Source organism: Chamaea fasciata, unplaced genomic scaffold (assembly GCF_029207755.1).
Source record: "Chamaea fasciata isolate MVZ Bird 193981 ecotype frontalis unplaced genomic scaffold, bChaFas1.0.hap1 SCAF_19, whole genome shotgun sequence".
Classification (NCBI taxonomy): domain Eukaryota; kingdom Metazoa; phylum Chordata; class Aves; order Passeriformes; family Sylviidae; genus Chamaea; species Chamaea fasciata.
The window spans coordinates 1185312-1211111 of NW_027094104.1; the positions used below are offsets into that span (position 1 = coordinate 1185312).

A 25800-nucleotide genomic window follows, 5' to 3' on the forward strand; every position below is an offset into this window, starting at 1 on the left:
AGAGCAAATTAATTAAACACCTAAGTTTAGAGGATGTCTTTCAAAATTCTGTGAACAAGGCAAAGTAAACAGACTAGTGTTTTCACAGCTGGTGTCCGGCTTTTAGCCAAATAACAGGATAACAGAAGTGTGGAAAATTGAGATGTGCTCATTAGAACAGTCTCAAATGGAGCCTCACTGGGCTGCATGATGGATTCCGCCCATTTACTACAGACTGAGTAAGAAAAAGACTCTTACATTCGTGGTGCATGATCAATTTGCCTAAGAGTTCTTTGATGGCTTGTTTTTCATAGAGGTACTTGCAGGTACACAAAAAATATGGTTTTCTGCATTCACATTAAAACTATCCAGTAGATGGGGCCACAGAGTTGTACAAAACACAAAAGAAAGAAAGATTACTTCCTCCGCAAAAAACCTCTCTCGGAGTGCAAATAGAGCTTTGTTAATCCATTAAATTCTAATGTCAGGCAAATAATTTATTTGCTTATATCGTGTCTTGACTGTTTGACTCATTAAGCTCTACTCAAAGGCTACTTAATATGATTCCGTGTGTGTTTGATACTGAAATAATTACAACTCTCAGCCAACAAAAATTACAGCTGAGATCTTAATTTTCATTCATCCCCTGTTCGTTCCCAGGTATTGTACAGGTGTGAGATAGGCTTGTGATGAAGCGACACAACGGAAGTCGTTAACAGTAATCGTAGCAAGAAAGTCCCACAGGTGTGTGTGGCAGCAGGAACGTGCTAGTGGTTCCTGCACAACACAAAGGATGACTTTATGAATGTAACTTGGAGGCACCGTTGGGAATTTTTTCCCCCCAGTTTCTTTGAGATCTCTGCGTGTATTCATTTTAAATGTGTGGATCAGAAAAGAACACAGGTGTCTGAGCACCTCTAGGGAGGGTGCAGGAGCGGGGGCAGCCCTGGGGGCTGTGTAGCGGTGGGTGCAGAGGTTTAAACTGTGTCTGCACACGGGTGCAGCGTGGTACCGGCAGCAGAAGGAGTTCTGAGAGTATTTCTGAGCTTTGCCTCACGAAACGCCAAGTTCCTCGTGGATTCAGTTGTGAAATCCCATTCCGGGAGCCAGCTGAGCCGCCGCTGCCTTTGAGCGGAGGGCTCGGAGGTTAAATTCTGGCCAAGGGGCAGGAAAACGAGCCCGCGGCTGCGTGACTGAGGGATGTCAGTGGGAGCTTTGGGTCCGGGCCGGGGCGAGGGGCTGACCCGTCCGTGCGGCTCTGCCGGAGCCCCCGGCCCGCCCCGAGGCGCCGCTGATCCCGCGCTCGGGGGGAGCTCGCCCCGCGGGCATCGCTGCCGTGCCCCGGCGGCTGTCGGGGAGAACCCGACCCCAGAGGATGCCCGGGGGGGAGCCCAGCCCCGGTGGGTGTCCGGGAGAGCCCTTCCCCGGGGGATGCCCGCGTGGGACCCGGCCCCGCCGGGGTGGGGCGGTGCCGGGATCGGGTTAGAGGGGCCGCGGCAACACCTGGAGGCGGCCCCGCCCGAGAGCAGGAAGGGAGCGCCCGGCGGGGCGGGAGGGAGCGGCCGGATCCGGCGGCGGGGCTGGGGCTGGGGCTGCCGCCCCGCAGAGCCCGCGGGACGCTGCCGGCAGCGGCCATGGCTTTCGGGAAGGCTCCGAGGGACCCGTTCGGCACCGCCGTGGGCAGCCTGGTCGGTGAGTAGCCTCGAGCGGTGCCCCCGCGCCGCCCCGTCTGTCCCCGCCGAGCGCTGACCCCCGGCTCCCCTTGGCCTTTCAGAGCGGGCGACGCTCGGCTCGCTGCAGACGGAGGAGTGGGGACAGTTCATGCACATCTGCGACGTGATCAACGCCACGGAGGAGGGGTGAGCCAGCGGGCCGGGGGGCGGCGGGGCGCGGAGGCGGCCGCGGCGTCGCTCGAGGGCAGGGCGACATCGAGCAGCCGGAGCTGGTGTGGAGTGACCCGAAACGAAATAGCGCAGGGAGCAGATAGCTTTGGTTCCTAAGGAAAAGGTTTGCCTGGCGCGGGATTTTAGGGATTAGGCTCGGGGTTCTTCCCCATAGACACACGCTAGAGAAAGGTGGTGACAAAGGTTTCTCATCTGAGTCTGGCATGTTTTGTACAGCCTGTACTGCTCGTCGGGCTGAACGGGTACCCCTGTGCTCTGCAAACCTACCTGGAAAAAGGCTTTGGGCACTTGGGTGCCTACAACGCTATTTAAAACTCTTACCTTTTGCCTTCGAGTTCCCCACCGTGCAGTGTCTCTGCCAGGCTGTGCCGCAGCCAGGGGGAAGCACGGACTGGGATCCTGTGCAGTGGGATCCATCCCATCCAGTTGTGTACTCAGGGCTCCCAGGACTGAGCTGGTCTCTTGCACTGAGTGGCCACATCCAGGTTTGTCCAGCCACTTGCTGCTCTGAGCTTCCTTGTTTCCGCCTGTAAAAAGGGGGAAAAAGGAAACTTGTTCTCGTGTAGTATCTGCCATTGCATAGCATAGCATTGCTAGAACTCATTCTAGCAGTGGTATATTTTAGCACTACCTGAAGAGTCTTTTCCAGGACAATGAGATATGTCTTACTTTCTGCAAAGGTGTCTTTTTTGTCTGTATCAACTTTTCTTTCCTCTTGTTGTTTTGGATTCCACACTCTCACCCGTGGCTCTTAGTGCTTGGAATGTCAATAATAATTACTTCCTTCTGGTTATTGCCATAAGCAACAGCATGCTTTGACCCTCAGTGTTAGTTTTTATGTAAAGTTTCCATGCAACAGAGCCTTTATTTAATAAACTGTTTCCTCTTGTGCAGGGCTTAGGCTTGCTGAGGAACTCATTGTAACTTCCTCCTAGGCAGCTACTACTAGTCACAGTTTGTAACAGCATAGTAGGAGCAGCAGAACTTCTGTATCTAATTAGGCAAATGGTTATTTTAATGCAATATCCAGCTCCTGACCAGAGCATTTCCAGATGCTTCAGTGAGGGAAGCAAGCAGGAGTGGGATTGTAGTACAGCTCTCAGCAAGGGAAACTTCTCTACTCTCGTGCTCCCATCTGTCACCTGGTGCTCGACTGATGTGCCTGGGTATGACATATGATTAAGAAAAATAGAGAAATGTCTTCCTTTTCTATGGAGTATATATCTCATCAAACTAAGACATGCAGTAATGGTAAACACCACTTAATTTCATTGACTTTGAAATGCTTTCAACAAAGATTTATTTTTTTTCTTTTTAGTGAAACATTGTATTTGGGCCTATTGTTCCATCTTAGATTCTAGAGAGATCCTAAAGAGACCTTAGGACATCTTGTTTATGTTGATCATGAGCTTTGGGCTGGCCCTAATAATTGTACACTATAGTTAGTCCATACTAATGAGGCAAAACTTCTTCCCACATGTGATAACCTTGATACTATCTTCCCTTTTCCTCCTACACAGATAGTTAAACGATACGGGGTGTATATATAGAAATGAAAATGGCTGGGCTAGAAATGCCCCTATCTCTGGGCTGAAGTGGGTTGTCCATCCATCCGGGGTAATTACTCAGATGAGTTAAGTGCATCCTGCAATTAAAAGATTGGAAGTTATCCATGACACCCCTACTCCTGACAGCATTCCCAGGAGAGTATTTTCTAATTGCATCATACATGAAAACTACCACTCAACTCTTGCAATTGATATTTCCTTTCATGGCAATTAAAGCTAGATAAGTTACTCTATTTACAACAGTGGAAAAATATCATTTTGGAGCAGACTTCGCCGAGGAGAATAACTTTATTTCTCTGCACAAGTCTCTGGCGTAATGCGCAGTCTGCAGTAACAAACCTGATTTACTGCTTTGTTGCTCTACTTCAGTGCTGAAGAGATTTTGCTGAAATCAATGGGGCAATTGCTCTGGTTTTATGTGGGTGTAAACACTGGGGTGGATTTGGTCCCATATCTCAGGCTGGTATTTTTGGTTCTTGGATGAAGTTATGAACTAGAAAACTTCACTGGTAACTTTTTCCTCTTCCACTTCTTGTCACAGGCCTAAAGATGCAGTTAAAGCACTGAAGAAGAAGCTTTCAAAAAACTGTAACCACAAGGAGATCAGGCTTACCTTGTCTGTAAGTACAGCTATGTTTATATTAATTAGACACTAAGAAGGTAAACAGTCTAAACGATAAGGTGGCATGCAAATTATCCCTGACACAACTCTCCAGGATGTTTTCAGTCTTTGTTGTTTGTGTGTACAGTGCAGATCAGATGGTTTGCTGGCATTCCATGGACTCCTGGATGATGCAGATTGGGGGGGGGGGGGGGGAGCTGACTTGATCTGTGTAGAGGTGGGATAATTCTTACTCACTCCAGTGACTGTCCTTCTGTGAGTGCCCCACCTGTTTGTAAAAGACACAGAGGTTAGGAAATTACATAAAAGCTACATTTGACCATTCTATTACTCACCTTGTGGTGCTCATCTTGGTAAAACTAAGCACAGTGTGCAGCATGGTGGAATGTATGATATGTGTATGGTGAAAGGAAATGTTATCGCATATAAATGATAAACTTGAAGGAAAAGGTAACCGTGGTGAGTTAAACGAGGGAGAGCTGTGTGAAATTCAGGTGTTACAGCTAAAGGTTGGAGTGTCTGGGAATATCCTCACTTGACATAATGTGGCTTCTAGAATCTGACAGTGGTCCTGAACTGCCCCAGGGCTTGGGGAGCTGTTGTGATTTCAGTCAATTTAAGATTTACTGGAGTATGTTAATGCAGGAAGTTCTAACACTGTCCTAAATCCTGAGTTTCTGACTTGGATTACTCTTGACTACCAATAGTGCAACTGTGGCAAGACTCATATATTCTGTATTTTAAGTTCTTGAGGATTTTAGCCTTTTGTTAATTGGCTAGGAGTATTTTCTTCACTATTTCCTTTTTTGAGGTTTTAGAGGCCTGTCTGCATCACTGAGTACTATTACTCATGGGTTTGGTATTTGTTGTGCAAAATCATTATCTATATCAAGACATGCTGAGAAGTGATTAAGGAAGATGGGTGATGGATAGTGCCAAATTGTAGGTCGCTTAGCAATTGCCCAAATGTCTCCTGACAAGTTAGAGATGCAGATAATTGTTAAACGTGTCAATGCAGACCTTCAGCTCACTCCATTTCCACACTTCTTCCCTGGTTTCCTCCTCCACTGTCTCATGAGTCACATTTTTGTGTGTTCTTTGTGTTTGCATAATGGAAGCACTGAGTTTTCAATGTACCTGCATTCCCTGTATCAGGTCTGTCTCCTGCAGCCCTTGTGCAGCAAGGGCCTGTTCTGATAATCTGGCACAGTCTGCTGATAACCCAGGGTTTAGGTTTGGGAGCTGTTCCTTGGGTATTTACAGTGCAGATATACCCAAGGTGACATTATAGCTTAGCTTTTGAGTGCGTAAAAGTGAGAGAAGGATCTTGTTCCAGGTCTGTCCAAGGAAGAACTTTATCACACTGACCTGGAAGTTCACTGTATTGCAGATGGAGCCTGCAGCAGGTTCAGATGGGATTGCAATTCTTGTCCTGTTCCAGCCCCTTTCTCTGTCCTCACCCACTCCCCTGCACACCTGTAACTTGCCTGTCAGGCAGTCACATCCTCTTGGCCCAGCTGCTGGTTTCTGTTTGCAGATTTCTGTTCCCTGTATTCTTTAATCTTCTTTCCTCTTTTTTTAAATTGGAAAACTTTCAGCCTTTCCTCTAACTCTCTCTCTCTTTACGGTTTTAGTTCTTAAGTAAGATCTTTTATGCTTTGCCTCTCCCTCTGCCTTTTTTCCTTTTTCTTCCTTTTTTCTTTTTATTCTTTTTTTTTCACCAGTACTGCCAAAATTTCAGCATGTGTAAAATCTTTCCTTTGATGACCTCATTGCTGGCCATGTGTGGCTTTTACCTTTCCCACATCAGTCTTCCTATGTGCTGTATCTTCTGTTTTTATCTTCTTAATTGCCTTAATGAAATTGTTCCTGTTTTCCATTTTGAAATGCTTAGATGACAACAGCAACTGATTGCAAATGGAAAAAAAGAAATCATTTTCAATTCCTGAAACACAAGCCCTTCCCTCCCTGTGCAACTCTCATATCTTCAAAATTATTTTCCTCCCAGGGTTTTGCAAAAATAAGGGGTTTTTTTGGATGAACTGTTAGTGCCTGTATTGGTTACAGTAAATGTGTTCTTCTAGCTTTTTAGGCTCTACATCAAATTGTCTCTCCCACCTACATTAGATAAAACTAAGAAGGATCTACAAATCACATTTCTTTCAAAGTGCACTTTCATCCACTTCTATCTATTCAACCTTGACATCCTTGAATTTAGTGTTTCTAATGAAGCCGCTTAAGGAGGCTCCTCATTCCCAGAGGATACGCACAGAGTGGAGTGTGAAAATCTTCATGGAAGCAGCTCAACTGCACATGTTAGCCCTGATTCTGTTCCTGAGATGGGTTAAATCTCAGCAGTGTGTTCCTCCTCCTCGCTCTTGGATGAGGCTTTATTTACTTGGAGGAGGAAGGCTGAGTGCCAGCTGGTTAATGTGCTGGCTGCGGCTTGGCTTCAGGTGCTCCGAGCTGCTGAAGATCCTGTGGAGTCACGTGGATGAAGGTGTTTGTGTCAGGCCATGGAGTTGCCTCATGCCCAGCCTTTGATAACACTGAGAGATCAGGGCTGGCACTGGTGGTTGTGCAATCAGTGGAAAGGATTAGACCTTTCAGGCAAGAATCCAACAGACTGTGTGTGTGTTACTTGACTTTTTATTGCTGGTAGACTTTAGATACATGAATTTTGTTTATGTAATGAGTACTGAAACAGCTGTTCAGTTGCCTGCATAGATCTCCCTTGGTTTTGTAAAGCATTTGCTTCAGTGCCCTGTAGGATCATCTGTGGATGGCAGGGAGAAGGAATTCTGCTGCCCTGAGATATTCTAGAATACGTGGTTTTATTGCAAGGGTGTCGTGGGTAGAGAGGGCCTTGCCTTCAGCCACCAACCTCGGCTGGAGGGAAGTCCCAGAGAGAGAGGGAGAATGAACAAGGGGGTAAAAGTTGAGAGAGAAAGGAGCGAGGCAGCAAGGAAAAAGAGAGAGCAGGGATATGAGATAAGAGAGTGAAAGAGCAGAGGTAAGAGCGAGCCAGGATCAGAGCAGGAGAGGTAAGAGCAGAGCGGAGAGAGAGAGAGAATATTCATCACAAAAGAAAATACAATGCATTGTAAGAAGAACCTAATTTACAGTGACCAACCAATACAAGACACAAAATCCTATAGAATCTACATATAGTCTATAAGAACTACTACATTACCATAATGTGTTATATTTTAAACTCTAAAAACTACTCTTTAGACTTTTCTGTTTTGCTACATTGACCTTGGGTTCCTTAGCTAGCAGAAGGGTATCATTCCATCAAAAGGGATTCTTCTTCAGCTAGCTAGGCTATTGTTTTCAGGTTATATAGTAACTAAGACTCGGTATCCTACAACTCAAAGTAAGCTTCCATTTCTATTTCGATCATAGGTTTCATATTTTCAGAATCTTTTGCTAAGCAATCATATTTATAAGGTCTCCCTGATTCATCTTCTCCAACAGTGCCCCAGTTCTGATACCTGTAAGGTCTTAGGAACTGAACAGCACATGGAGAAATTCTTTACTGAATTTGTCCCTATCACTCCTGCATTCAAAGCAGTGGGCAGAAATTTAAGATTAAATTACTGTTTCACTTCTGTATTACATTGTTGGAAAATATTTTACAGGAAGTCATTTTCCCAGAGAAACTGTGGATGCCCCATCCCTGGAAATGTTCAAGTCCAGGTTGGATGAGGCTCTTAGCAACCTGATCTAGTGAATAGCAGGGGAATTGGAGCTAGTTGATCTTGAAGGTCCCTTCCAACATAAGCCATTCAGTATTGTCTTAGAATTAATTTTTGACAGGTATTTTTTTCCTAAGAATATTTTCACTTTTCCTTTTAATTGTGTATTTTTTTTTCTGATACAGAAAAAATGTAGCATGGCACATGTGGCCTTCAGATTTTAGTTTGTTAAATTAACATTTCACAAAGACAAAAGCATGACAGAGTCCTCCAGCTCTTCAATTAAAAGAGCATTACTCTACTTTATTATACTCTATGGTATATGGTGAGAAAGAGGAAGAGGACACTGAGTGGGGGCAAAAGAAATCCAAATCTCAGTGTTTGAAATGTGAAATCTGGAAAACACAAGACTTCTGAAAATTCAGTGTTTTTGGAGTGCTGAACTTTGATCAAGTGTACCCAGCCCCTGCACTGTAATTGGTGAGTGGCAGCTGAAAGAGCTGCTCATACCGGTTTGGTTTAAATGCTGGGCTTGGAAACAACATCTTGCAGTTCCAAACCTCAGTTGGGCAGGCAGCAGGATGTGTTCAGTGCAGTGTAATCCTGGAGATGGATTAATGGTTTGCTCCCCTTGAGTCAGAAATTTGAAGAAGCAAACTGTTCATCTGGGTTGTCTTGCAGCCACCTTGGGTCTGAGATGTGTCCCTCGTAAGCTGCGCCCATTGCTCAGCTTTATGGACCAAACCTGGCTGCTTTAGATGTGCAGTGAGTCCTGAAATCTGAGTGAGGCCTCTGTTGATGAGGAACGTAGCTGACTTTCTGCTGTACTCACCAACTTCTCCCATTTTTTGTTTCTGCTTCACATTTTGGCTTCACCTCTCTGTAGATGCCTTTCATCATTTTAGTTCTGTGATTCAGTCCTGTGAAGCAGAGGCCTTGGATTGCACAGTTTGCGTTTTTTGCTCAGTGCAGATCTCCGAGATCAGTTATCCTGGAACACAGCAGCTCTGTCGATTCCAACACTTCTCACATCCTGTTTGCCATTGACAGGGAGCTTAATGGTCTGATTGAAGTTAATTTGCCAGTTTCTTTATTCAAACATGTTTCTGCTGAGTTTCCATTGTAATGTGTGGAGCAGTGGTTGGCTTGGCCAGCTTGGATCTGTTCCTTCCAGTGCTTGGGACTATGAAATCCCATTTGCACTGGAGTCCTATTTGCACGATAAATACTCATATTGAAATTCTAATGAAAGGTGTTATTAGCATGAAAGTGGCTTGTTCATGAATAGTCCAGTTAAAAATAATTGAGTCAAATTCTTATTTCTCTTATACCAGCTTAGTTTTACCCTGAGTGAGTGGGCTGGGCTGGCATAATTGAGTGGAGGATCCAGACCATCAGTTCAGTACTTTCATTCAGCAGGTAAATACTCAGTCCCCTAAGTAGGGAATTAATAATAGGGAGGAGTATAACAAGTTTCCCATGCACCGGGTTGAAAATATTTTACACAAAGCATCTTTGAAGTACTGCACAGGCAAATGACTTGGCTTATTAGCATATGTTTCATGTACTCTCTATGAAAAGTAATGTTTTGAGCCAAGATGTTTTTGTAATTATTTTTCAGTTGGCTTTTTGCACGGCAGTCTGCCAGTGTCTCTCTATTCTACCCTGTTTTCATTTTGGCAATACATTTTCTTCCGGTCCTAAACCTGTTCTCCTGTAAGTTTCTGACCTCACTGAGAGAAAAATCCCTGAGTCTTGAGGCTAGAAAATGAGTTACTAAAATGATTTCATTCAGTGAATGTAGTCTGCTCTGAATAGGAAAATATATTGAACCTACTTTTATCAAGATCACAATATCATCCCTTTAAATACCTGTATCCTTTTGAGAATGTGTCCTGTCACATGATTCAGAGGAAGTTTTGTCTCAAAACGCATGAAATTTTGAAGCCTTTTGTTAATGTCAGCCTTTTTCTTTCACCTTTCTATCTTCCCTCTTATGTTGGGAGGGAAAATGAAGCTACAACTGAAGAGAAAGAAGTACAGGAGTGACCATTTTTCCCTTTGTGGGTCATGATCCATCTTCAAATTTGGGCCAGGCAAGATGAGTTCTGTTTCTGATTCTGCGCCTGATCTGATTGCCCCCAGTTTCATGTCAAGTCCCAGGTGACTGGGATGTAATGGCAGTTTTTGACATCTCTTCTACAAAATGGGAATTGTAATCAGCCACCTGCAGATGTACAAGGGAGAAGTATTATGTCCTTACCACATCCTGCTGTGTTTGATGGGGCAGGCGTGGTGCTTGCAGGGATCCTGCTCCAAGCATTTGATGCAGCATTTTGGAAGTAGAGTTCCTTCATGAAGATGAATCTGACAATTGGAACATTTCAGTTCATCTGTTTCAAATCTATGTGACCTTTGAAGCGCATGCAGAAATTGTGCTCCAAGTTGGTGAATTTGTTCTTTCCTATTTTATCATTAGTCTCTCACTTGCAGGGCAGATTAGAGGACAGGCATTTAGTAGTCTGATTTTCTTCTCTTGCAGAGCTTCAGAATCTGTCAGAGCAGAGTACCTATGTGCTAGGCAGTGAATTAATTCCATTGCTGAACCCATACAAGTAATTTTTTTAAGATGTGGGCAGATATCCTGCTGTTAAGGTACCTTATGTTCAGTAAGCGCTGTGACATAGAAACAAGTGTGACCATGCTCCTCTTTTAAAAACAGTGTCACTCTGGCTGGCACAGCTCCTTTGGACTGTGCAGGTGTAACAAAGCACACAGGGAGCTGCTGTTTCCCTAGTGACTTCATCAAGCATTCTAGTGAGTAGTTTTCTGTTCATATCCATTCCTACTCTTCCCTCTGACTCCTTGAAAGAAATTAAACAAAAAGAAACAAAAGCCATCAAGTTGTGGGTTTTTTCCCCCCTATTCTTTGTGTAACACAAGGTTTTTTGTGTGTGCAGCTGCTTGAGATGTGTATGGAGAACTGTGGCCCAAGATTCCAGTCTTTAGTTGTGAAGAAGGATTTCTGCAAAGACAAGCTGGTGAAACTGCTGAACCCGAGATACAATCTGCCCATTGACATGCAGGAGAAAATCCTGACCTTTATCATGGTGAGTCCAGAGTAAACTGAGTGTTCACAGTGTCTCTGCCATGTGGGAAATGTTTAATTGTGCAGCCTGTTTAAATCCTGGGAACCTCTTCTGAAAGCAGACTTCAACTCTGGGGCTGTTGTGGTTCCTGTTGCACTGAATAGAGTTACCCAGAGTGGAAGAAGGGAACGACCTGTCTTCAGGACCACAAGTTTTAAAAGCATTTGTCTGACCACTGACTAACCATTTATGTTACTGTCCCTGATATTTCGAAACTAGGTTTGGGCACGAGGTTTTCAAGGGATGGTGGATGTGAGTGAAGTAAAAGAAGTTTACATAGAACTGCTGAAGAAAGGAGTGGAGTTTCCATCCTCTGACACCAGCAGTGGTGGATCTAAGGTGAGGATATACAAGGACACTTCAGAAATGGAATGTGCTAATTTTATAGGACACAGAAGATGTGTTTGGTCTGGGTTTTTTTATTTAAATGCTTTAGGGCAGCAGAATATGACCAGATTATTTAAGCAGGTGAGCAGGAATCAGTTTCAGTTATAACAGCTAAGGTAACAACAAAGAAACCTGACCTATATAGTAGTTTATTTCATTTCCAAGTACAGATTCATGGGTATGTTCTCAGAAATGAAGCATCCCTATCTTGAGACTTTAAAAGATTTGTGCATGCTGTTTACTTCAAAATAAATGAGTGCTTAGTGCTCCAAACTTGCCAGCTTCTGAAAGCCTCAACAAAAATGAGTAAGATTTTCACAAAAACGTGTACTGTTGAGAATATGAGCATCATCCATCTTGAAGATTAAATGGAGAGATGTAGAAATCTATAAGAAAAGATTATTGTCTGCGTATCTCTCCAGCTTTGCACAGTAAGTGTTATTTAAGCCTATGTCATAGGTAGTATTGTGTGGCATTTAGGCATTAAATACAAGTATGGCTTGGGCATTGTACCGCACCTGAAAATACGGTACATGGTTTAATGCCATTCTTTCTAGATTTCTTTTTTTTTAAGAAGAATTTTCACAAGAGATTTGGGCAGTGTGAAAGCCATCCATCACTGCGTGAAATCTTGCAGTTACAAAACTAGATTTCTATAATCAGTGCAGACAGGAATAATTTCAATTTATCCTGAGTTTGATCTGCCGGTTGAATAGTGGAGTGCACAAAAGCTTATGTATTTAAAGGTTGTTTGAACAAACTGTGTGGAGAACGCTCTCAATAGATACTAATTTTTCCCTCACTTACTCCATTAGAGATTATTTTGTCTATTTCATGTACTTGCCAGTTAAAATCAGTGGCAAACCTTCTGTTTGTCTCAGCAGACCTGAACACAGGTTTTTACCTCAGTCTCCAGGAAGCGAAGGGTTTGTAATGTGTAATGCAGCCTGGGGTTTACATTAGAAATTTTTAGCAGTCAGTTCAGATGCAGTGCAGGTGAAGCTTTCTCAGACTGTTCCTGCTTTTCAGTCCAGGAGACTTTTGTATTTTACCTTCTGTGGAGACCCAGACTCAGCCCTCCAGCCCTTCTACTGCTTGCAAGCGTGATCACATTCCAAACTGTTCTTCACTGCAAAATTGCAGTGGCCCTCTGAGAAAGGATGTTTTGCTCTTAGATGGGTTAATTATTCTTTGCTAGCCTGTTCTTGAGCCGTTTCTACTTTATCCTGTGATGGAACTTACTTGCCAACCCTTTCTAAAGATATTTGATATCCAGGCCTCATTTCATAACAAAATAGGCATGAGATTTATTTTTGTAAATAGGACTTGCTCAACGAATTTCCTGGGAGCACTGATCAGGAGGAAGCTCCTGCCCTGTTGTGTAGTTTGAGATATGTTCCTCTCCCAGCCCAAGCTGTGTTTCTTTTGTGTTTTCACAGATTTCACCCCGGCCTTGTGAGAACTCATCCCCATCCTCTGTCAGTCCTGCCAAACGTTCCTTCCTGCCTCTTCCCACAGGCCCAACGTTGCTGTTGACTCCGGAGCAGGTGCAGCACTACATGTTTAGGGGAGGGTGGGTCCATCTGAAATGGGCTGTGAGTGTGTGACTTGTGCAGCCTGGCTGCTGCTGGAGGGACCCTCAGTTCCCTCTGGGTTCCTGCTCTTAGGTTTGTGGAATTACTGCTCGAGTGTGTGGATATCTGGTCACATCTTACAATGCTGTTACGGGAATTGATAAAAGCTTGTTCAGAGATAAGCGAGAAAGCCAAACTTGCTTTCACATAAGGCTTGCATGAAGAGGTTATTATAAAAAGCAGGAAGGAAGGGACAGTTCACTTCCATTCCTGCTTGTCCTGTATGTAACTAAAAGGAGGAACAGTAACATCAGTGAGAGGGATGAACTGCAAGGAAAACAAGTAGTGCTATCAGGCTTGGGTCTTAGTTTGAGTGCACATTTAGAAGCTGAACTAATTCCATTCATTTCCATGGCATGTTACCAGAGTGAAATAATGCTAATTAAGTCCATATCATACCTAATGGGAAAGAAAGTGTATATTAGAGGTAAGAATTATTCTGCTTGCTCTGTTCACCTACACAATATTCTCCTGTTGAATTCCAACAGATTGGGAAACTATACAGTGAACTGGATATGGCAAAAATGAATGTGAGGGTCATGTCATCAATACTGAAAGAAAATGTTCCTGGCTCTGAAAATCCAGATGATATGAATCTTTTACAGGTACATGATAATTCATTCATAGGGGCTATTGGTTTGGTTATAGTTGCTTTTTAAAGTGTCATTTATGTTTTTTAACATCTGGATTCAGATTGACAAATGGAACCCAACAACAGGTTTCCGTCTCTCGTTTTGCTCAGCTTTCTTTCATCTCCTTCACCTTCCCTTGACATCTCGATAGTCAGGAAAGGACAATACAGCAGGCAATGCAAATTTAAGCTCTAGGGAATTCCAGTGGCAAAGGAATTTCATAATGGAGCATTCTCTGTTGAGCATGTTCTGTCAAACAGCCCCGAGAACATTCCAGCTGGAGAATAGATGATGACAGAGTGTCACTCTCATATCCGTCCTGGAGTTTGCAGGACTCTCTTTATTATCACCAGTCCTTAGAGGCAGACTGAGGGCCAGTGAAGAATATGAAGCGTTGGCTTTGTGTGTGACCTCAAAGGCTGGGAGCTTGCTGTGCTACAGAGGAATTCGTGTGCTCCTAAAGTGTAGCCTGAAGGAAGTGTATTGCAATAGTCCAGTGATGGTGACAGTGAACTTGTACATGCTCCTTCTGTAATATTATGTGCTTATGCTGTCTTTTCCAGTTTAGGAATTAAAAGTACAGGATTACTTTAGCATTGCAATAGTGACCTATGTTAATGGGAGCTCTTCAGTTTCATGTTGTCTGCAAGAACTTAAAAAGCTTTTACCACATCCTTCTGTTTCTAACCTTACCCCCAAACTGCTACGGTGAGGAAGCATTTTTGGCAGTTTTGCCGCATTAAGTGTTTTGAAGAATGGATCTAATTTTTGCAAACCTTGAGTGCGCTTCTCCTGCCCAGTGTAGAAATTTTCCTGTGCAACGAACCCTTACTGGGTGCTGTAGAGAATACACTGGTTAATTATGCTTGACCATCGCTGTCCAGTCCATGACAAGGTTGGGAAACAGAAAAAGTTTGTCTTTTATTTCTTGTCTCCTGCTGTGGCACAGATTCAGCTGCCCACAGTAAACCAGTGGATTCTTATTGACACTCCCAGTAATAAAATTGTTGGCAAAAGGTTGAGGACAGGGTGTGGAGTTCCCATATGTGGGAGAGTGAATGAAAACTCATTCCTTTCACTGTTGTTCTTTCTGTTCCTTTTCGCCTGTGCACGGAGCGGTGTAAAACATCAGGCATGGCCAGGCTGTTCCTCGAACAATGCTTAGTGTTCTCTTTTTGTTTGTGGCGCTACCTGGATTGCTTGGATTGGACTTTTGTTGTCACAGAACAAAATCCTTTATTGAAAGAGCTGCTTGTTTAGAGTTTGAGTGAGTTGGAGACATTGATTTTAGTCCTTCAGATTATCTGGCGTCTCTTGATAAAAACTGTAACAAGGTGAACTTCACCGCCTTGTTACACATTGTGTAATGTGTTTATTGTTCTTTATCTTCATTAGTGGCCAGGCTCCTCTCTTTCCCCACCCTGTTTTGGACAAGGCTTAAGATATCATATTTCACTGGAAATAATGTGCTGGCCAATAATTCTAATTAAAGAATAGTTTAGGATCAGCCAAGAAGAGTAACAAACTTTTGTAGTGGATGGTGAATAGACATAGTGAACAGATAGTGGATGGATGTGCAGGAATTTGGGTCCAGATCAGCAGCTGGTAAGAATTAGGACAGATGTGTTGGAATCAATGATGATTGTTATTCCAGCTGCTACTCCATCAATGTGAAACTCCAGTTTTCAGGCAAATCCATGCCTGAAACGAGTGCCTCAATTTCCTTCTCTGTTGAGTGTTGATACTTGCCTGTGTAATGGAGTCATAAGAAATACACTTTTTTTAAAATGTGGATCAGGTAGTAAAATGTGAAGTTGCAAAGGTTTTAAATGTAGTTACAAATATTAGGCTGAACCCATTTTTATGTGTTTTATCCTGGGCCGTGATGATACAGTACTGCAATGTACAGCACTCTGCCATCCTGACGCAGATTTACCAAAGGGGTGCAAATTTCTTTTAAAATAAATAATTGACTTAGATGAAGTATTGTATTTTTTTAAGGAAAAATCAGATCACATTGAGTATCAAAGCAATTTCTGAATAGTAGTGTGCAAATAGGGTCATTCTCCCCCTCCTTTTGTTTTGTTTCTTTAAGCAGAGCCAGCCTGCATTTGCCAATGCAGTGTGAAAGAGAAAAAATGTTGGCTGAGTTAAAGTTCCTGTTGCTAAAGAATTTGTTCCTTTGAACATGCAAAATCTGCAGAGGGGAGTAATACAAACAGACTGTCTTCCACTTCACCAGGCAATAATGCAAAATTCTGCTTAATAAACTCTCATAATTCTCCTATCTGCTGATTCTCTAAGGTTTGTGTTACTTTCTCAAAAGTCCATAGATTAAGTTTATCCAGATTTCCCACTTAAACGAATAGTTGGAGCTTGAGACTTGTCACAGGGCGCTTCTGACCTTTAGACTAATACTGTCTTTTCTTCAGGCAGACGTTGAACAGGATTACGTCCAAGTATCCTGCTGAGTTTAATCAGCTTCAAGCAGGATCAAATCACATTGGCTCTACATCACCCAGGAGGGGTCTTTGTTATTTTGCAATTTTTAATTTAGGCTTTAGAGACACATATATCTTTAGAAAGGAAGGTGGGTCGAGATGTAGGGGTTGTGCAGGAGTGATGCAGTGGTGGGAGTTGTTCCCCGGTATTGAAGAGATCAAAGACATGGACATTGTTCTATTTGCAGTGGTTAGTACCCGTGTGGTTTGTGTAAATTAAGGAATGCTACCTGTGATTCTGCAGTGCTTGAGTGTCTTATCATTCATCTCCAGAACTGACACATTGAGAGACCACAGTTAGGGTTTTTAATTTTTTTTTCCTTCCTTTGCCTCGGGCAGAAATTGTACAAGACCTGTCGGATGATGCAGGAGAGGATCATGGAATTGTTGGTGACAGTGGAGAATGAAGATGTGGTTGTTGAGCTAATACAAGTAAATGAAGATCTGAATAATGTCCTCCTGGGACATGAAAGGTAAGTGCAGGGCCTCTCTTCTCACATTTGGAATCCTACCTGAATAAATGCACTTTTGTTGAACCTCCCCATGGAGACAGATTTTATCCTTAAATTCAGAAAAGAAATATGATTGCAAAAAGAGAAAATTATGTATTTGCTGCCTCCTAAACACTTCAGAAATGGTTCAGGAGAGTACTTAGGAAACATTAGTGGCGTAAAGCAAGTTAACAGCATGGGCAGGAAATCAGATAGGGGCACACAAAAATAATTTGGAATTTGACATCCCTTTTTGGCAGAGTCCAGTGAATTTGTGAACAGCTGCTACAAATCCTTTGGTGCTGGTGCTTATCTCTGTTAAGTGTCTGTGCTTCCAGGAAAGAATACTTGTCCTCCTTTGTAAACAATTTTGACAGTTTTACTGCAGGAATTGGCCATGGAGCAGCCTTCTGCCTCATTGTACGCATAGGAGAATTGCTTGCTGTTCTCAGCTGGATTGAAACATACGGTTCTGCTTGTCCTACAGCAGAAAATGTTTCTTTCTTTCACACGTGAAAGCACAGCAGTACTCCTGTTGACATCCTGGGTTACTTGTCTGTTATAGCACTGGTAGCGTGACTGGATGCTGGCAAAACTGAAATTAGTTTTCAACTTAAAATTCCAGTGTTGTTCCCCAAAATATCACAAGTATACTCATAGAGAGTGCTCTGATTTAACAGGAGATACCCTTCCATCTTAAGAAGTTGATCTCTTCCACAGCTAAAAAGTGTTCTAGTAATCATTATCCATCAAGTGCAACTGTTCTTTATTAAATTTAGCAAATTTATAGAATTTAGTATTTATTCTTTCTAATCATCTTTTGAGTGCTGCGCTGAAAATATCACTCATTCTTCTAAGTGTCAGGGACAAACTTTGGGCCTAATCATGACAACATTAAGTTTTCATTTACTCTTAAATCTTGTCTACTGTAGTGGTGGTGGATTTTACAGCAGCTGTCTTGAAAGAACTATGTGCTCACTTCTTCCTTTAGGAGGTTTTTCTTTTTAATAAGCAAAAAAAGAATTTTATTCAACGTTTGTGTAAATCCACTGAAGTCAGATGCGGGCTTGCGGTTTTGTTACAAGTGATGAATACTGAAGGCCAGGAACCTCAAACTGTGAATAGAAGCTTGTGGATATAATTCAACAGATTCCTCACTAAAGACACGGTCATGGAAAGAGTGATTATTTTGGACAGAAAACTACTGTATTCTAGTAATGTAATGCTCTGGTTTGTGTGGTACAGGTCTTCCTGAGTGCAGATCCATTGCACTTCAGAGTGGATCAGTATAAAAATGTATCTGGTTAATTTTGTGCTGCAGAAGATTTGTTTTTTGGATCTCCCTCTGAACAATGTGGTGTGTAAAGGGCCAACTGATTTTAATGAGCTGCATCTGTTTCACTTTGTGTGTGTTGTTGGAGGATGAGTTGTGCTGCATTTTCTGTTTCTGATTATTAATGTAAAATCCAAATTAAATCCAGAGCAATCTCTACTGTGCAACCAACAGCTCATGTGTGTAACAGTGCCTCCCTCTAGTGTCTCTGCAGCTTCTTGGTCCTTCCTGGATTTCAGATACTTACTTCTCTACAGTTGGAAAGGTTTTTTCCTGCTGTTTCTTCATGCATATATACTCTTTTTCTGGACCTCCCTAGTACAGTGACCCTGAATTGCAAATGCCGTTGGATAAACTGTCTATACATCTCCACACAACTCAGGGCTCCTGGTGCTGAAACACAGTGACCTTTTGGATGCTCAGTGTAATCTGTGTGGGTCTGCTCTGGACCCACAGTAGCACTCTTATCACTCCTAGAACATACGTATTTATGCAGATAGATTTTGTTTGTTTGTTTCCATTTTTAAAAAAAAAATATTGCAAAGGCCTGCACTAATGAGAGGGCTGTGTGCCAGGATGGGTGTGCGGTCTGTCCTGGGAGGGCATGAGGGAATGCCCAGAACTCTGAGGACAGAAGGCTTCCTGGGACTTCCTGGAGGAGTGTACTGGTCAGAAGGAGCTGGATTTGGCACAGTGGATGTTCACCTGCCTGGTGTGAACAGAGACAAACCACTGTCAGAGGAGCCTTTGTTTTGTTCAGAAACAAGCAGATGGCTGTCTCCAAACATGGGGCCAGGAACAAACCAGCTGGTGTTGGTGTAGGAGATACCAGGACTGCAGCCCTGGAATGGGAGTCAGATTGCCCATAAAGACCAAGTGCCCCAGGGACCGCATCTGGAGTGTTTGTTTGGTGCTTCTGGAGTCTTTTGAGAATCACAAGTTGATTATAATTGGTTTCATATTCTTCTGAAGCACATCTTACAGGGATGTAAGAATGAACATTTAACTCTGCACCTTCAACAGGTTCTCGCGGAACAGAGTTCGTTTCCTGGAGAACCAGAGGATACAGCGGGAGCGGGAGGAGGTAATTAAGGATGAACTCTTGAACTGCAGGACTGCAAACATTCCTTTTGCTCTTCCTTGTGAAAAATATACTTCTGATACATACAGGATTTTATTCTCTAGTTGAGAGGAGACAACAGACTGACACTATTACTGATTTTTCTGAAGTCTCACTTGCAGAATTTCATGCAAATTCATACTACTAAAGTAGCAAATAATGTCAAATCTAGGAGGGAACCCTGGGCATGAAAAATGAGAGAGAAGATCTATTCACATTCCGGTTTATTGCCTCTTTAGCTAAGCACAATTATCCGCCATGCAAAAAATGAGAAACCATAGGTTCTTTTCATTTGTTTCCTTTTAATTAGCTAGAGACTGAACTGCTGCACTTTGAGAATTCTTCTATTGATTTTTTTTCCTGATTCAAAGCTTTTTCTGAATTGTGAATAATGGCTTGTAGCAAATCTTCAATGACTGTCCTTTATTGATTGATAATTATGGTTGTTAATTATATTGCCCAAAGTAGTTTTGCACATTTCACATTCTGCTAAGCCATAATTTTGCAGTCATCCAGGACTCGACATAAAAATGCATTGTGAATGCTGAGATACTGCTGGCAATTATTAAAAAGGTAGAAGATGGTCTTGTTTTCCTTGAAAAGCCACTATTACTACATACTTGTTATGTATGTGGATGGTTTTGCTTGCTGGATGCACTGTTGGGTTAGTTAGAAATCCAAATGGTGCAGTCTGTGAATTTTTTTTATTATCAAGGAGACTCTGAGTTTAAAATGCGTCATCTTTTATTTACTTATTTTTCATCTGGTGTTACCAAACCTGCACGATTCAAGTGTGTGGTTTTGGTAAACCTTTGGCTGGCTACATTTTTAATTCCAACACATTCACAGGAGAAAGGAAGGGAACTCTTTTACATGTCCTAGGAAATACTGTGGGTTTGATTTGTTTTTTCTATCCAAAATGGGACTGGGGAAAAAAATCTATCGCCTAAGTACATATCAAATCTCCTTAACAGAAGTAAGTAGCATGAAAAGAATTGTACAGGATCAGAAAATAAATATGAAACTTGTAACTGGACAAGTTCAGAATGGCTTTATAGAATTGAGTCCTTTCTATTTTCTACTTCAGAACTGGTTTTCTTTATTTTTTGAAATTGATCTTTGCTGACATGCATATTTTGTTTCATTAGCTATATTTCACACACACAGAGTCCTGATCTTCTCTTATACTTACCAATTTCTCACACTAAGCTTTTAAAAGTTTATATTTTGTGAAAACAGCAATTTGTGTAAAACTGTGCAAGTTCCTTAACAATACAAAACACTGGAAAAGACCCCAAATGACTTATTCTTTTTCAAATGTTAAGCTGTACAGGAAACAGCCATCTGCTCCCTCAAGTGATCTACTTGGCCTCTCTATAGATTCTCCATCTTCTGTGTCTGCAGTGGTGCAAAGTGACCCTGCAGTGTCTCCTTCAGGAAGTAAGTGGTGAATGCCCCTTTCCCTTCCACTCTAATTCCCTAAAACAAACCCACAGGAGCTTAGTAGAGGAATCAAGAAGTTCCTTATAAGAAAGAAAACAAAAAATACTCCTTGACTTTAAGGATGTTCCTTAAGTTTTCCTAAAAGGAGAACTGAAATATGCCCACAGGAACAAAACTGCAAGGTATTATGAGGTTGCCTGTAATTTTTTTACAATAATCTTTTTCCCCTTTTACATGGATTTGAGCAGTACCACGTGCTCTGTTTTCTACTGCGGTGAGGCCTGTAAAACACTCTGGTAGCTGCTTGTTCTGTAGACTTGGCAGGAAGAAACAGGAGTTTTTTCAGGAGCGTTACAAAGACTTGGCTTCAGGTACCCTGAATTACTGTTTGCAGAAACGGCTCCTTTACCCGCTTTATGGAAATCCATTTATTAAAGCTAAAGGTGTGAATGTCCACCTGGGAGTACATCCCTAGAATTCCATTTTAATCCTTTAGAAATAGTGGTAAGAGTTTTAAGTGGTAGCTATCGTGTAGAGCGCTGCTGATGCTCTAAATACAGAGATGAATATCTTGGATCTAAGACTTTTCAGAGTCATTAAAATTTTGCCTTTCATGTGATAAACAGCAATTCATTTCAGACTCCTTATAGGCCTTCCAAATAAAAACTTTACTCTTTTAGCGTTCAAAATACAAGTAGCTACTTTTGCATAATAATGTTCATATTACCATTAATTATCGTTTTGAATTTCAGATGGCCTGTCTGCACACCCTGAAGATAAAACCAGGCCTCATCCATCAGTTTACCCACAGCTGGAATCAGCAACTCCTACAAAAGCTCTTCAGTCCTTGTGAGTGGTCTCTTGTCAAGGAATGGATAACAGATCCTTCGGGGTATTAGTGCTCTGTAATTCATCTCATGAATATAGGAAGCTCCAAGGACACAGATTTATTACTTCTACATATTAGTCCAGTAAAACTAGTGAAAATTCCCTCTGTGCTAGACATTGAGAGGGTTCAAAATACACTTATGCCTGCATCACTATTTTGTCATAAGTAGATATAAATGTACCTGACTTTCAGCAGGGAAAAGGAGAAACATGAAACAGGTCAGTAAAAAAGCTCAAGACAGAGGAGATGTCCTTGTAATTCCTGTGCATGGGACACAGGTCTTTCTGCCCATGCTGCTCTCAGTTGTGACACACAGGAAAGACAGACCATCCAAAAAAATAATGGAAAAATCAGAATAAACAGTTTTGTTAATTTCTTACTTACATTCAGTGTATTGCTCTCTCCTAGATTTGCAGCTGAAGCGCAAAACAATAGTTTAAGCAGCCCAGCTGGACACACATATAGCAATGTGAACACATATAGCAATGTGAGTAATACTCATGTGTGGGATGATCATTCTTGTCTGGCAGCTGTCAAATGAGAACTTCTGGATTTTCCCCAACTGCTGTCCAAGTGCGATGCAAAGATCTCTTCTGTGGCCCTTCTCCATACCTCAGGGAACATTCTGCTTGGTAACCAGGTCAACTTTCCTCTTTTGCTGCCGCAGATCCTAATGCGGAAGCCTGTTTCCTTGGGTGCAGCACAATCCCAGGGGAATTTGCAGAAAGCACTTGCTCTATTATTTGTGTTTAATTTGTTGCAATGCAAAGCAAGCTGAGATCTCCTCCTGTTGCCATGATGTTACTCTAGTGTACTTTCTTTCTGAAATAAGATATTAAAAAGAAACGTACAAAAAAACCCCAAAAAACCTCAAAGCCCCCACAAAAATGCAGCCCACCAAAAAATCACTTAAACCCTAAGTACAGTGCAGGACAAATGTAATGCTGCAGATAAACACCCATGACAGAAGGAATGGAAAGAATCTGAAGGGACTTTGAGATAATGTCATGAAGGCAGTATGAAATAGAAAAGTTGAGAAGCAGCCCCCAAACAAATATGCACAGTCCTTATTTTAAACTGCAAATAAAAGCAAATGTTTGAATCTGTGTGGTGGAACAAGTCACCCAGAAGTAAATTATACTAATGTGCTATAGAACACTAAATGTTGCTTTGAAGGTCGCGTGGAGAATGAGGATTAACTGGGTTGCTAACTGTTGGCCTTGGAATTTTACCTGCAGAAGTCAGAGTGTTTAAAGATAAGTCAGCAATTATGTAAGTTAGGTCAAACCAGTTCTCACAGAACAATCTGTTTATGCATTGTTTTCTTGATGTCCTTAGTTGACGACTCTTTTGAGCCCAGTGCCTCTGAACCCAATAAGTCTGCAGGCTGGACAGACTGTGCCATCAAATGGAGCATCACCAGCAGGTAATAAATACTGCAAATCACCTCCTTCATGTTTAATTTTCTTGTTAGAACTTAAGGCGTTTACATAGCGGCTGTCGGTGACTAGGAACAGCAACAGACACTGACAAAGTCGTGTTGCTCATGGATTCTATTACACATCTGTCTATTTTAGCATGTAAAGCAGCTGAATCCATAGCAGATAATGTGCTACTTTCAGGAGGACACCAAAAACATGCAGTAATCATGCTTTTCATTCTCATTTAAATCTGGATGTGTCTGCCTGTCCTTATTCTTCAGCTACATCAAAGAACAAGTCACAGTCACCTCATTACTATGAGATAATGGAATTCGATCCCTTGGCTCCCACTGAGTAAGTAACTTATAAAATAGAAGTTTAAAATTATGAGGTATCAAAGGCAAAATGGCTTTTTCGTCTGAGAGGAAAATGAGACCTCTCTACTTAGGCTGAGTTAACTGACTGACTGCATTGATTTAAATGACAGTGGCTGCATTTTGTATGTTTTCTTTCAATATTTCTGGCATACCCAATTAGGGAATAAACTGTAGCATGCTCATTAACTGGCATCTGTAAAAATGGAGCAGTAATGCTGTATCAAAATTACTAAAATCTTATTCAGTGATACAGAAAGATGAAGGAAATATGGTCAGAATCCTGCTGGAGGAAGCTATTTGAACTTCAGCATAGGTAGTTCTGGAACAAGGTAACCAAAGGAATTCCTGTTCATACCAATTGTGTTTTTTAAAGAATGTTTTCCTACTGCATATGAAAAAAAATCCTTAATTTAAATATAAAGGGAATGGATGTTGTGTTTCTCCAGAAGGCCAAAATAGTGAGACAGCAAACTATTCCAAAACCTAACAGATGGCAGAACCCCTCTTTCTAACAGTAAATTGTAAAAAAAAAAAAAAAATAAAATTGAACTATCTATACAAAACTTATTTCTAAGGAGCCATTCTGTTTTGAGGTAGGGAAATCTCAACAAAGCTTCCTTTGTTTTTTTGGTGGTTTTTTTTTTTTAATAGTGCAGTTAATTGCACAGTGGTGCACTTGCCATTTGTGTTTTGCAGTCCTGTTCCCAAACTTGTTTGATCAAAAGTGACAATGTCCAGAGGTTCCTTGTTAAATGTACGACCAGACAATCAGAGCAGGGTCGGCTCTCTGTTTCCATGGAAACCTGGGCATCCTGCAAGGGAAGCTACACTGTAAACTTCGGGCAGGATTTCCCTGGTGCCTTTTGTCAAAATGAAATGTGATGTAGGAGTCACCCTGCTCCTCCTCTTGCAGAGCTATTTATGAAGAGATTGATGTTGTGCTGAAGACAGAAGTTAAAAAGAACACAGACTGAAGGTGGAGGTGGAATCCTTTCCTGAACACTCTCTGGTGCTGGTTCTGCGCAGTGCTTCCTGTAACTACAAGTGAATAACAGAAGAGGGTTTGCATTTTGACACAGTAATTAGTGTTGGAGTACTAAGCTGTGTGCAAGTTGAAGAGTTGCTTGGCTCTACACCTGAACAATTTGTCCTGAATGTTCAGCTGTGTGTTCTTCATGGTCACTTGCATGGTTATTTTAAAGCATTTTGGGGGCCTGTAAAATGTGACTTCTAAATTCACCTGTGTATGACATTAACACTTGTCACCTGGCACAAGTAAACAAAAAAGACATTACATTCATAGGAACTGCAGAATCCAGTTTCTCTTCTGGCCTCACTGCTATGTTCATCTCCCTAGAAATCTGTAAGAGGATTTTGAGATCTAAAACTTTTTTTCTAGAATTGGCGTCCTGATAGATGTCTGAAGATGTGCAGTGTTAACTTTCCTTCATCCTTAATACAGATTTTCCTTTTTTACTTTCTTCATAAAAACCTACAGTATAGTTGGATTTTTGCCTTGGGAAGAACCTAAGCTGGGTCATCCATAATTAAGTGCTGTCATCCATAATTAACAGAACAAGAAAAAAACCTGCTTGTTCCTATGTTGTTGTTACTTTTATTTACTCAGTAAATACTGGAGGGAGGATCAATTATTTCTTTCAATGTTCCTGCCTGCAGAGATTGTTCTGGTGAAGGAAAAATTAATCATCTACAATGCAGATGAGCAATAGTTACACATTTACTTTAATTAAGTTGTTTAATCCTGTTAATAACTGTTTTCTTTTAGTAAGTGCCTTATCTATTTTAATGCTGAATATAAACTGCACTTTAACAGGTACAGTTCTCCGTATTTATAGCTGATACAAAATTTGAGAACTTAGTTCATGTTCATACTAGATAAGCTAATTTTTGTGAAATAACTGCATTTTAAACATTCCTTATGTTAACTGTTTAAGGGATAAGAAGTTCTCAGCTGCTTTTGCAATTTTTGTAGCATAAAATTCCAAATAAAAGCAAATGCTTACTGAGAAGTAAACTCTCATCGCCTCCAAGTTTTTCTCTATTTGTGTATTCCCTGAAACATAAATGTAGGTAGCATTGGAAGTATTTTAGTGTGAATCTGTGCAGTTTGCTGCAGGACCATTAGAACAACTTGCTTCTATCCAGAACACAACCTTGAAGAATTCTGGGAGTTTTGTTAAGCCAGGGTGAAAAACTGAGTTGCTTTACTCTCATTTTTCTTGCGAATTTGCAGTGGTCTGGACAGCTGCCTGAGAAAACAGCTGAAAATTGGATTTGAGGTGGATTGATTTTTAAATTTTTCCCCTACAGTTGGGTTGTATTGGCAGAACCCCCACAGTGAAGGGTAAGAAATCAAACTGGGCTGTTCAGTGTAATCCATAATGGGTGACTGCTGACAGAACCTCTCCGTGTTTACAGCACAGTGATTACAGTGATGGAAGGGAATTGGCTCATTACCAAGGTTAGAGCCTGTGTTGTAGAGGGAATGTGCTCAGCATCAGTGCAAATTTGGGCTTTCAAACCCAAGGGAAGAACCCACATTTTTATGCAATTGCCACTTGCCAGGGGGTTATTCCTTTTCTTCTAAAGAATGTGGCCAGAATAAAGCAATGGGTGGAGAACTGCCATAAT

General features: G+C 41.7%; 1 protein-coding gene across 2 annotated transcripts; it reads left to right on the forward strand.

The window, feature by feature from the left end:
- Positions 1 to 1400: 1400 nt before the first annotated feature.
- TOM1L1 (target of myb1 like 1 membrane trafficking protein) lies at positions 1401 to 25183 on the forward strand. Of its 2 annotated transcripts, XM_066200711.1 has the most exons (15): positions 1406 to 1671; positions 1754 to 1838; positions 3993 to 4071; positions 10732 to 10881; positions 11140 to 11259; positions 12747 to 12854; positions 13430 to 13546; positions 16414 to 16547; positions 18922 to 18982; positions 20344 to 20458; positions 21214 to 21310; positions 21759 to 21837; positions 22689 to 22776; positions 23053 to 23125; positions 24062 to 25183. In XM_066200711.1, the coding sequence occupies exons 1-15, from the start codon at positions 1614 to 1616 to the stop codon at positions 24120 to 24122; spliced, it is 1425 nt and encodes a 474-aa protein (XP_066056808.1). In that variant the 5' UTR covers positions 1406 to 1613; the 3' UTR covers positions 24123 to 25183. The 2 variants fall into 2 exon arrangements, with proteins under 2 accessions (XP_066056809.1, XP_066056808.1); XM_066200712.1 differs by lacking the exon at positions 23053 to 23125 and having other exon boundaries at positions 1401 to 1671.
- Positions 25184 to 25800: the final 617 nt, after the last annotated feature.

Excerpts from the sequence above, each read along its gene's own strand:
- TOM1L1 (XM_066200711.1), top strand. The coding sequence starts at position 1,614 with ATGGCTTTCGGGAAGGCTCCGAGGGACCCGTTCGGCACCGCCGTGGGC. Across the intron at positions 13,547-16,413 it reads ATGATATGAATCTTTTACAG|AAATTGTACAAGACCTGTCG; the intron begins GTACATGATAAT and ends TGCCTCGGGCAG. Across the intron at positions 21,838-22,688 it reads ATGTGAACACATATAGCAAT|TTGACGACTCTTTTGAGCCC; the intron begins GTGAGTAATACT and ends TGATGTCCTTAG.